The following is a 12,855-nucleotide window of genomic DNA, read 5'->3' on the forward strand; positions in this document are numbered from 1 at the left end:
TTGGGCGATTAGGCCTGACTCGCAGTTGGTGTTCCATTTCATCCCAAAAGTGTTCGATAGGCTTGAGGTCAGGGCTCTGTGCAGGCCAGTCAAGTTCTTCCTCACCAAACTTGACAAACCATTTCTGTATGGACCTCGCTTTGTGCACGGGGGCATTGTCATGCTGAAACAGGAAAGGGCCTTCCCCAAACTGTTGCTACAAAGTTGGAAGCACAGAATTGTCTAGAATACTATTGTATGCTGTAGCGTTAAGATTTCTCTACACTGGAACTAAGGGGCCTGGCCTGAACCATGAAAAACAGGCCCAGACCATTTTTGCTCCTCCACCAAACTTTTACAGTTGGCACTATGCATTGGGACAGGTAGTATTCTCTTGGCATCCGTCAAACCCAGATTATTCCGTCAGACTGCCAGATGGTGCAGCGTGATTCATTACTCCAGAGAACGCATTTCCACTGCTCCAGAGTCCAATGGCGACAAGCTTTACACCACTCCAGCCGACACATGAAGCTCTCAATGACAGTTCTTGTGCTGTTGCTTCGAGATTCAGTTTGGAACTTGGTAGTAAGTGTTGCAACTGATTTTTTTCGAGCTACACACTTCAGCACTTGGTGGTCCCATTCTGAAAGCTTGTGTGGCCTACCACTTCGCGGCTGAGGCGTTGTTGCTCCTAGATGTTTCCACTTCCCAATAACAGCGTTTACAGTTGACCGGGGCAGCTCTAGCAGAGCAGAAATTTGACAAACTGACTTGTTGGAAAGGTGGCCTCCTATGACGGTGCCACGTTGAAAGTCACTGAGCTCTTCAGTAAGGCCATTCTACTGCCAATGTTTGTCTATGGAGATTGCATGGCTGTGTGCTCAATTTTATACACCTGTCAGCAACGGGTGTGGCTGAAAAAGCCAAATCCAGGGGTGTCCACATACTTTTGTATATATAGTGTATAAAGGCCACCTTCTTAACCTTTAAAATATCTGTGTTCTGCTCGTGAAAGGCAACCTCTGCAGTCTGCATTGAAGCCCTATCCACCACCATGAAATCTTCAGGAGCACCATTCGAACCCTCAACCCTTTTAACAGCCGCTGCATATGAAATGCTCTGGACAGCCCTGACTTTGGCCACCTCATTCTCTTTCACCCTTGTCAGGCATTTTAGTAATACAATTGTAGGCAGAAGTTGGTACAGAGTACAGTATATGATAGACATTTTGCAGAACCTGGGGAGAGCTAAGACATCCTGTAACTCATAAAGCCTCCCCAGTCCTCCTTGCGTGACTTTCCCTGGCAACAACATTTTAATAAATCTAACCTCCCCCTGACAGCAGCAACCATCTTGTCAGCAATTAAAAGCTCAGAAGTGGGTTTGACTGAAACTTGACCTTTCATCACAAGTTTTGGGTCATAACAAGGTGAACGAGTCTAAGCATCTTCTGACAGGTGGTCGTTTTCAACAGGCCTGCGGCAGCCTTGTGTTCTCAGAAAACCAGTTGTATTCTCAGAACCTCAGATAGCCAGGTGGGGCCCAGACAGGAGGAGTATGAACTATAAGTGCACAAGGCAAGACCCAGATGCAGACACGGGAGGCAGATGGTTTGAGTCTTTGATATTTATTATAACCAAAAGGGGTAGGCAAGAAAATGGTCGTGGAGAGACAAAAAGTCAAAACCAGTTCAGAGTCCAGGAGGTACAGTGTGGCAGGCAGGCTCGAGGTCAGGGCAGGCAGAATGGTCAGGCAGGTGGGTAAAGTCCAGAAAACATGCAAGGGTCAAAACCGGGAGGACTAGTAAAAGAGAATAGAAAAGGCAGGCGCACGGGAAAAACACGCTGGTCGACTTGGAACATACAAGACAAACTGGCACAGAGAGACAGGAAACAGAGGGATATATACACCAGGGATAACAAGCAACACCTGGAGCGGGTGGAGACAATAACAAGGACAGGTGAAACTGATCAGGGTGTGACAATGAACGTAGGCGGTTTCCACCTTCTGATAGTGTCTGAAGGGCACAACACTCAAAACAGGTGTTAACACACACAGAGGTCTCCTGAAAATGAGACCTTAAAGTTTATCATAAAACAATTTATTAACCCTTTAAAAAGGTATAAGGCCTTGGTTTAACCACTTCGGGGGGGCTCCGGCCCCCCCGCAGCTACTCGCCCAAGCGTCCCCAGCTTCTCCTTTACCCAAATCCAGATAGCAGATGTCCTGAAAGAGCTGCAAAACCTGGACCCATACAAATCAGCTGGGCTTGACAATCTAGACCCTCTATTTCTGAAACTATCCGCCGCCAATGTCGCTACCCCTATTACCAGCCTGTTCAACCTGTCTTTCATATCGTCTGAGATCCCCAAGGATTGGAAAGCTGCCGCGGTCATCCCCCTCTTCAAAGGGGGAGACACCCTGGATCCAAACTGTTACAGACATCCATCCTGCCCTGCCTATCTAAGGTCTTCGAAAGCCAAGTTAATAAACAGATCACTGACCATCTCGAATCCCATCGTACCTTCTCCTCTGTGCAATCCGGTTTCCGAGCCGGTCACGGGTGCACCTCAGCCACGCTCAAGGTACTAAACGATATCATAACCGCCATTGATAAAAGACAGTACTGTGCAGCCGTCTTCATCGACCTGACCAAGGCTTTCGACTCTGTCAATGACCATATTCTTATCTACAAAATAGCTTCCAATACTCTACTCAGCAAACTAGATGCAGTTTATCATAGTGCCATCCGTTTTGTTACTAAAACACCTTATACCACCCACCACTGCAACCTGTATGCTCTAGTCGCCAGACCCACTGGCTCCAGGTCATCTATAAGTCCATGCTAGGTAAAGCTCCGCCTTATCTCAGTTCACTGGTCAAGATATCAACACCCACCCGTAGCACGCGCTCCAGCAGGTATATCTCACTGATCATCCCAAAAGCCAACACCTCATTTGGCCGCCTGTCCTTCCAGTTCTCTGCTGCCTGYGACTGGAACGAATTGCAAAAATCGCTGAAGTTGGAGACTTTTATTTCCCTCACCAACTTTAAACATCTGCTATCTGAGCAGCTAACCGATCGCTGCAGCTGTACATAGTCCATCTGTAAACAACCCACCCAATTTGCCTACCTCATCCCCTTACTGGTTTTATTTATTTATTTTTCTGCTCTTTTGCACACCAGTATCTCTACTTGTTCATGATCATCTGATGATTTATCACTCCAGTGTTAATCTGCTAAATTGTATTTATTCACTCCCATGGCCTATTTATTGCCTACCTCATGCCTTTTGCACACAATGTATATAGACTCATTTTGTTTTTTTTCCTACTGTGTTATTGACTTGTTTATTGTTTACTCCATGTGTAACTCTGTGTTGTCTGTTCACACTGTTATGCTTTATCTTGGCCAGGTCGCAGTTGTAAATGAGAACTTGTTCTCAACTAGCCTACCTGGTTAAATAAAGGTGAAATAAAAAATAAAAAAGACGTGGTTTCATGATTCCCACCACAATTGCAACATGTCACATTTGATCACTTTTAAACCACAACATGATCTTTTCAACAACTTGGACATATTGCCTTCTCCCTTCTACAAATACTTCAAACATGTCCAAAAGCTTTACAGTGATCATTGGTCTTTAGATAAATGCTTTGACTCTGTAGTTTAAATACCCCAACTGCTCTTGAGTAGCGAGAGACTCCATATCAAAAAACAAAAGAACACTTTTTCATAATTCACCACACAATTTATCCGACGTGCATCAATCACTCCAGGAATATTTTTTTATCTGTTCAACATCGACTTCCCTCGAGACGGCAGATATTACCCCCTTGAGGGAGGCCCTTTCCCGAAGAGACACACACGACACGTCAAACTTCTCAAATCGGGTGAGACGCAACACACATTCCTTCTGATCTTCAGAAGTACAAAAAATCAAAACAAGCCTGTCTCTCGTGATCCTCACAGACGTAACTTTACCCAGTACTCTCTCCACCAGTTTGGATATCTCAAATGGATTCTTCAAGATTGTTAATTCAATCAGCTGCTCCTCATTAACTTCAAGCACAATATGCGACATGAAAATATTGAACATATCATGACAAACAACACCCTCTTGTGGTTTAATATAGGCCTGTGACTGAAGCAGCACTAGTCATCTGTGTAATTTAAGAAGTTGTAAAATCCTTTTTCATATCCTAAAAAGGTCCATATAGCATGCACGATTGATTTTGTATTTCCACTCGTTCAATTAGCAAAGAAAGGAATCTGTGAAAATCTAACCCTAAACGTTGTTTCAACCAGTCAAATTACGTTCGTATGTAATTCCTCAGAGATCCTAGAACGTAACCAGACTTCACTATATCATTAGGTGTGTAGTATATCCTATAGGACACAAAATTTGGTCAGAGAGCGACGCCTTCATGGCACGCCGATGACGCGGGCGGTCTTCACTTGATCGACTCTAACTTTGTCAAATAAGCACCAATCGGGGCCAAACAAAGCTAGCTAGATAGCCAATGAGCTGGGCTTTACGAAAACCCGGTATCTATCGCAAAATGTACCTGCTAACCTTGTGCGACAGCATGCCTTTACCTTTTGGACAAAAATTATAAGAATATAAATTATGAAAACTGGTTGTTTTGCAAATGTTGAACTTATAATATGGCTATTAATACTGGAAAAGCTAAATCAAAGTCCAAGTATACAGATTTGACGATATTCTTGTAGAAAAATGTAATATGAAAATGGTACCAAGAGTATGCATATCCTTTCTTCAGGGCCTGAGCTACAGGCAGTTAGATTTGGGTATGTCATTTTAGGCGAAAATTGAAAAAAAGGGAGCTATCCCTAATTAGATGTATTAATGTAGCTCAGTTATGAGGAGTGTGTGTACATGCTTACAAGCCTGTGTGCAAGCATGCCTCCATGCATGTATGTCAAGATTCTGGTGATGTAAAGCTGTTTAAAAAAAATAGCTGCAAACACTGGAGTATAACTTTTTATTTGCACGTTGAATGACTGTTAATGAAACCAACACACAAGTTAGCATCTGCGTAATATACTCAGCATATAGGAAAATGAACGTTTTAGACACCGTTCGCATTACTGGCAAGTATTTCTTTACATACTGTAGTTTAACTCCATGTTTATGGACAGAGGATACCTTGAAATAATAATTTGTACCAATCCACGATCAGTCAATATTACAGTTTGTTTTCATTACGTTTCATATTTTACTCCAAATTAGTTAACAAGGATATTTCAACAAAGGAAATAGCTACACTGAAGGTCAAAGTTAGGGAGACGAGGTGAAGTAAGCCCCATTTATACCTTGTTCTAACTTGCGTCTTTTGTCCTGATCTTGTCCCCATTCTGATTTTGCCCACATTTTTAGACAGGTGTTAACAATCAAAAGACACATTGTGATCTGATTGTGTCTGGACATCTTAAAAGTGTAGACAGATCTGGACAGAGAAACCATTTAAATCATCATTATTCCGGCCTCTAAAATCAGTGACAGGTGGCTGATTACATCAATATGTGTCTTACAGTAAATACATATATAAATATTATAGCTGTGAAATTATTTGCATAAAGGAAGGGACCAGGAACTCTGGTCACAATGCAGACACAGTGGACAGATAACAGACTAATTTTAATACCATGTGTAGACACACTTCTGGAAATATGGGCACAATCAGAATGTAGACAAGATCAGGACAAAGGACCCACGTTAGCACCAGGTATAAATGGGGATATAGACAGTCAAAATGTTGGGGTTCTGATTGCAGGAGTTTACTGCCAAAAGCAAAACAAGGCAACACAAATTTCTGCCTTTCCCTTGCCTTGTCGACACAAACCTGCAGTGTTACTTAAGTATTTTCACCTTGGCTTCACTGAGATTACTGTCCTCCCAGAGTTTCCCACAGTCAATTTTACAGACTGCACTGCAGTAAATGTTACGCATTGTGATGTAAAGCCATTGCTGCTAGGCTTACAGCTCCCCATGTCTCCACTGAGTAGACCTACAGCACAGGTGTCAAACTCATTCCACGGAGGGCTGAGTGTCTGCGGGTTTTCGCTCCTCCCTTGTACTTTATTGAATTATGACCATGAATTATGGTCACTAATTTTCGCTCCTCCCCACAAGTTGTTGTCTAGGGCTTCATTGAAAGGGAAAAACAAAAACCTGCAGACACTAGGCCCTCCATGGAATGAGTTTGACACCCCTTGCCTACAGGGTACAATGATGACAGAGCATAACAGTCATACAGCCAAATCCTCACAGGGTGTGATAGGTGTCATGATGGGTTCACTAATCTGTCAAATACTGTGACCTCTCTCATTATGAGGAATGAAGCATTAAAAATAATTTGAGATATTAGTGATCCAAATAAAAAGACAAAGAAAGAAGGTGCAAAGAAAGAGTTAGAGAGAGGAGACAGGGGAGAACGAAGGAGATTGAGGAAATAGGGGACAGCAAAGAGAGAGCTGGAAAGAAAGAGTGCAAAGGAGGGTGAAAGAGTGAGACAGTGAGAGAAAAAGAGGAGGAAGAGAGGATGGAGTGCTTAGTGACAGTGGAGGAGTGGGGATTTGCCCACATGTGTCTCGTCCTTCTGGTCAAAAGCCTAGCCAAGCCACAAGCTAGTAGTAGCCACCCCACTGCCATGTCCTGCTCTGAACCCCATCACCACTTACATTGTTCTAAACAGTGCACCTGGGCTCTGCAGTCTCCACACACACACACAGAGTATCACCAACAACATACAGGAGCTTCAACCTGTGAGGCTATTCACTATAGAAAATTGTTGCCTTCAAGATATAAAGTACCATTCTTTTATACAATATATTCTTGAAATTAGCCAAATGAAAGAGAACAAAAATACACGAAGGGCTCGATTCAATTCGTATCGCTCAAGATCATCGCTATTGAAATGTGAAGGCAATGTTCCAAGTTCGAGAAGACTGAATTCACGGTAAACGCTGCATATGTCAGCTCAATAGAAAATTACGTTTACATTTCAAGTGTGCTATAGTGCAGAACTGGTGATTCGGATTGAATCGAGCCCTAAAAGATGAGCATGTCAGCATAGGCCAAAATAGTGGAACATACTGTTGTATAAACCTTTTGGAAACCACACAGCAAAACATGACAACTCTTCATGTCAAAACCATTTTTCACAATAATATCAGTGACTTTCAAAGAACATCTTCTGGCACTACAAGCTCCTAACTAGCATGTGTTATTACCTGGTTATTACAGTACTAAGACTAACCTGCTGCAGTGATATTTCAGTAATTCGCTTATACTGTGGTGAATGCTTTTTAAATGCCACAGTATGAGAAGTTGTCATATTTCTTGTGATCACATGTATCCATGTAATAATGTTGTGGTTGTTTATTACGTTCATATTTTCAGTCCGAATTAGTTCCAAAAATGGACTCAAAATAAATATTTTTGCAGTGAAATCACATGTGTCTTTACAACATAGCATTAATTGGTTTGAAACCTTGATGGTTTTAATTTTAGATACAGAGCTTGTAATCAAATATGGTAATGCCACTAAACGACAATAGTTAGGCCCCAAAACATTCTAGAATTTTTTCAACAAATATTTAATGGAAAGAAAATTCTAGCTGTCCTATTTGGTCCTACCTTTAGAGAAACTGCAACAGAGAGTCGGTTGCATGAGGTTTTCTCATTTTAATAGAGAGAGAAAAAAAATCTCACTATCAATACAAGCAATACTTCTGTTTCCTTAGTACATTTGATTTGATGATATTTCTGTTTAATTCAGACATGCGATGAATTGAAGTACAATAATGGCAAGGGGAGGATTTTGAAGTCTGACGACTAGTTTTCTTTTATAGCATTTGCATGTATCCTCCCGTCGCCAAAACTTCATACAACATGGCCAGACAATAGTTCATAACAGCCTTGAATGTGTGATCATGGTCATATTCTGGGAAACAAACAACTTTTTTTATTTTCATTACTCTTAACCTAATGCTGAGACTGAGTGTCTCTATAATTCTGTAGTGGTGTGGGTTATATATGTGTATGTGTATCTGTATGCATGTTTGTTACTTTGATTCGATCCTGTAATTGAACCTTAACCACTGTAAAGTCCACTGTACAAGTCCCACCAGGAATGTTGTTCATTTTTTGTTGGTATTATTCACAAGAGAAAGTATGGCATGAGGAAAAGCCACTCTCTCGGCAAGAAGTCTCTCTCTTCGCCTCCTCCACCTCCCCCTATACACACGAGTAGAACTATAATGCATTAGGCGGTGGGAGGAGCTAATATTCACTGAGGTTGTGCCACTTTGAGATCTGCCGACGGGGGTTTTCACAAACCTCTCGCCAGTGGGTGGCACCAGAGGGACAGGGGCTGTGCAGGCCGAGGGGCAGACACCCCACCACCTCGTTCTTAGTGGTACGGTCAAAGTCGACCACCACAAACTCCACAGAGATCTCAGGGAGCAGCTCGGGGGGCACGTCGTAGATGAAGGACTCGTTGAAGACAGGGTTGAGCGTGCACCTCTTCACGTGCGTCTTTTTCTTGGCGATGCGCTTGCGTCCGTAGAACACATTGACCTTCACATATGGGTCTAAGGGAGAGAAGGACATTTTGGAATATTGTCATATGTAAAGGGGACATCTGCACAAGCTCCGCTTTTTTAAATTGTCCACAGGCACACACGCACACACTGACATACACAGTGGTTGAACTCACTTCCAGACAGGCCAGAGATGTCCATCTTGGGCAGGTGTTTGGCCTTCAGCACCACCACACTGAGGCGGTGGGAGACAGGCTGGTAGGACAGAGACACCAACAGCTCCCCACGGCTCTCGCACTGCAGGAAGAGACAGACACATAGAGGATTTAACTATTGACTCATTCAAAAGGAACAATCATCAAACCCACCTACTCAGCCTTTAAGACACAATACAACAATGAAGCAGCCATAATCGTACAGTCATAGATTAAAAGAGTAATTGGGCACCAACTGCCAAGACAATAAAACTCAGCAGTCTTTGGAATTATCTATTTGCCAACCTTGTTCTACATGCACAATTATAAACTGGGTGGTTCAAGCCCTGAATGCTGATTGGCTGTATGTCAAAACCTTTATTTTTACTGCTCTAATTACGTTGTTAACCAGTTTATTATAGCAATAAGTTTGTGGTATTTGTGGTTTGTGGTATACGGCCATTATACCTCGGCTAAGGGCTGCATCCAGGCACATTGCGGCTTGCCTAAGAACAGCCCTTAGCCGTGGTATATTGGCCATATACCACACCCACTCAGGCCTTATTGCTTAAATATACCATACATATCTGCGTGTGGAAACAGACTAGTGTGGTTCTTTTAGTGTTTCTGTGAGAAACAGCACAACGTATACAGTATAGCGGTTTGTATAATCTAGGTGTTCTGCATAGTAAGAGCAAGGAAATGAAACAATGAATCAGATAAACTGTGAACAAAATCTGTCATGTCTGGCCTTTACACTGTATATCCATATGAATGTAAATCAGATATTGGTACTGTATACATTAATACAGGTGACAGTAGGTAGACATGATGTATGATGCTACAGACCAGCACACACATGCACTTTCTCATATTCACTGACTTGCAATTGATTTCATATTATTCCCACCCATCACTAAAAGGGCATTTTCTAATCTAATGATTATAAAATGAGGATTTGCTGAGAAAAATCCCTAGGTGAGTGTCCTGGGATTTGTTGTTTATGATGGATTATTGTTTTGAAGACATTGACATTGCTTTGATGAAGGTTGTTGACCGAAAGCTTAGCAACAGAAATGTGCCCTGACGCACTACAGTGAGCCAAAGTTCTCTCTCATTCTAGTGTAGTTTTAATACACCTGCAAACTAGCATCCTAGTCAGGTATGAGGTTTGATTCCCATGCATGGTTGTATCGACTTCCCCCATGATACTGCAATAGGTTGCCCTCCACAATAGTACTGAGGACACTACCCGATCAGACATTTTACGATCAGACATTTTCTTCAATGAGGAAGTAATAACCCCTGCAATGCATCCATACAAAACATATCCAGCCCTTCTTTATGAACAGCAGATGGGTTATACATAATGGCCACACAGTGAGGACTAGTGCCACAGGTACATGTGGGAACAAAAAACAAAAACAATCCTTGGTGAGTCAGAGTTGGTACACACTCACATGCACATGTGTGGCTGTGGTGATAAAGGGAGCCTGATGGATGGCTGGCTACATTGCAGAGATTAAAGGAGGCGTTGTTTCTGTCTCCTCAGTCTGGCTGCAGTTAAGACTGAATGGACCGAATCAAGAGACACATTGACCTTCCTGTCAGACAATCCCTCTGTGTACTGCACTGCGCTCAATTCCATGTGTGTGTGTGTGGTGTGTGTGTGTGTTGTGGTGTGTGTGTGTGTGTGTGTGTGTGTGTGTGTGTGTGTGTGTGTGTGTGTGTGTGTGTGAGCCGGGCCCCTACTTCTAAGAATGATTGATATGTCGGAATTGTCTGTTCATGCTTTTAAACATGTGTAGGTCGCCCCCCCTTCCTCACCTGCATGTTCCTCTTGCTGATTTGCTGGGTGATGTGCACCCGCCCCGTGCTGGGTTCCAACTCTGTCAGTGGGACCACCACCTCCCCTATGACATCATCGCGGGCAAAGCGGTCGAAGCTGAGCACCAGGAAGTGCAGCGTGAGCTCGGGCAGCGAGCTGTAGGCCACSCCRTAGAAMGTGAAYGTCTCGTCAAACACMGGCTCCAGCGTYTTCCTYAGGACYCTGGTCTTCACCCGGTGCTTCTTCTCWGGGAGKATGGTCATCTTCACGTAGGGGTCGGAGCTGTTCCCYTGTTCGTCTACTGCAGGCAGGCCATGGGCTCCAACGATGGTCACCACCAAGGCCTTCTTAGGGAAGTTGTAGTCTAAAGCCAGGCTGAGGGAGCCCAGGCTGGTTTCAGGCTCTGATTCTGGGTCGGAGGACGCGGGGGTGAAAGGTGAAACGGTCTTACTGCTGTTCTCGCTACTGGTAGCTGAGCTATCCAGAGAGCAGTAGTCGGCCCTGACGGGCAGTGCCCGCTCCATCCTGGGCTGGCCAGCAGGGGGAACCAGGTGGCTCATCTGGAGATGGGTAGGCGCATCCAGGATGTTGTTCTCAGCATCCACCAGGACCATCCCGCGTCCACCACCCCTCTCTCTGTCTCTCTCCCCCTGCCACCCAGCACGCCTGGCCACCCGTACTATCCTCTTGCTGCTGCTGAGGGACTCTGGRTAGATACTGATGCCCTTCAGCATGTGGATGAACTTGTAGGGTGGGTCTTCAGCCGAGTCACAGTACTGATCGCCATGGAGCTTGTATCGGCCCGTCACCCGGAGGTGTCGACGCTGGCAGAAGGACCACAGGAGAACCAGGATCACCACGGCAACCACCAGAGCCGCYGCACCGATAAAACCGGCCAGCACCGGTGACATGTCTAAAAGAGAGGGGAACATAGAATGAGTTAACACCTTTGCACAGTCTATACTGGGATGTGTTTGCAATGTCTGGTGTAGGAAATATTCATACTGGAGTCTCTAAATAAAGTGGATAGTCAAACTGTCGGTTGCATTTAGTTCAGCCTTGAACTGAAACCAAGTGATGCAGTACTGAACATCAAATAGGATATCATGTAACTGCCCTTCAGTGGCTCATTATTGTCAGGTAGGCTAAATAATGTAAGTCGTGTGACCACACCACCCAGGGTGACTCCACTCCACTGTGACTCAACACTGTGACTGTGCCATACAGCAGGAGTGACTTCACTACAGTGTCACAGAGCACAAGGCAAGGTGTGAGTGGGAAAGACATGAGGCAATATGGACGTCATTCAACCAGGTTCACCAGGCTGCTTAAATGTCAGCCGCCACCACACAAACACACACACACAACACACACACACACACAACACACACACACACACACACACACCCACACCACACACACACCCACACACACACACACACACACACACCACACACACACACACACACACACACAACGCACTGCATGCAAGTGCAACTATGGCTGTCTGACTCTGGAGGGTAAAAAGGAGCATGGGGAGCAGTCTGTGGAAACACACACAGCCAGGTCAGGCTGCATACACACACACACGGACACAGAGACTTGTACAACTACCTTGTGGGGACACACAATTCAGTCCCATTCAAAATCCTATTTTCCATAACCCGAACCCTTACACTAACCCTAACTTAAACCTAACCTAAAACCTAACCTTAACCCTAACCCTAAAACAAAAACTTTAACCCTAACCCTAGCTCCTAACCTAAACCTAAACCTAATTCTAACCATAAAACTAATTCTAACCTTAACCCTAAACCCCCTAGAAATAGCATTTGACCTTGTGGGGACCAACAAATGTCCCCAGTTGATAAAAAATGTTTTACTGTTATTTCTAGTTAAACACATCCACACACACAGTCCACCTCTTTATTTAAGTCAGTAGTCATTTGCCTCCCTTATTGATCCGGTGTGCTTTATCTAGCAGACAGACCATGTTCCAGGGCTGGTCATTACACCAGACTAGGTCTTGTATTGTCTGTCTCAATGTGTCTGGGAGGTATAGCCCACTACCCTGCTCTGTGTGTGTGTCTCTGTGTATGTGTTATGTGCGAGGGGTGAGAGTCTAAGTGTCTGTGCACATGCAGGTATGCATGAATCTATGTGTGACTGTGTGTGTGAGCCCCCACCAACTCATTTGATGCTAGTGGTGAGTGAGAGACTGTGACTATGTGCTGTGCGCACTATGGTAAGGCTGACTGGGCTTACTCCAGCTGAATGGGAACGCCC

The 12,855-nt window shown here is 44.2% G+C and overlaps 1 protein-coding gene across 1 annotated transcript; it reads right to left on the reverse strand.

Moving 5' to 3' along the window:
• Nucleotides 1-8,040: 8,040 nt before the first annotated feature.
• Nucleotides 8,041-11,501, reverse strand: LOC111964999 (synaptotagmin-11-like). The gene is made up of 3 exons (XM_023988926.2): nucleotides 10,569-11,501; nucleotides 8,724-8,844; nucleotides 8,041-8,598 (listed from the first exon to the last, which is right to left on the reverse strand). Exons 1-3 carry the CDS (start codon nucleotides 11,499-11,501, stop codon nucleotides 8,288-8,290), a joined length of 1,365 nt encoding a protein of 454 aa, XP_023844694.1. The 3' UTR covers nucleotides 8,041-8,287.
• Between the last annotated feature and the right edge of the window lie 1,354 nt (nucleotides 11,502-12,855).

Source organism: Salvelinus sp. IW2-2015, linkage group LG6.1 (genome assembly GCF_002910315.2).
Source record: "Salvelinus sp. IW2-2015 linkage group LG6.1, ASM291031v2, whole genome shotgun sequence".
In the NCBI taxonomy this organism is placed as follows: Eukaryota; Metazoa; Chordata; class Actinopteri; order Salmoniformes; family Salmonidae; genus Salvelinus; species Salvelinus sp. IW2-2015.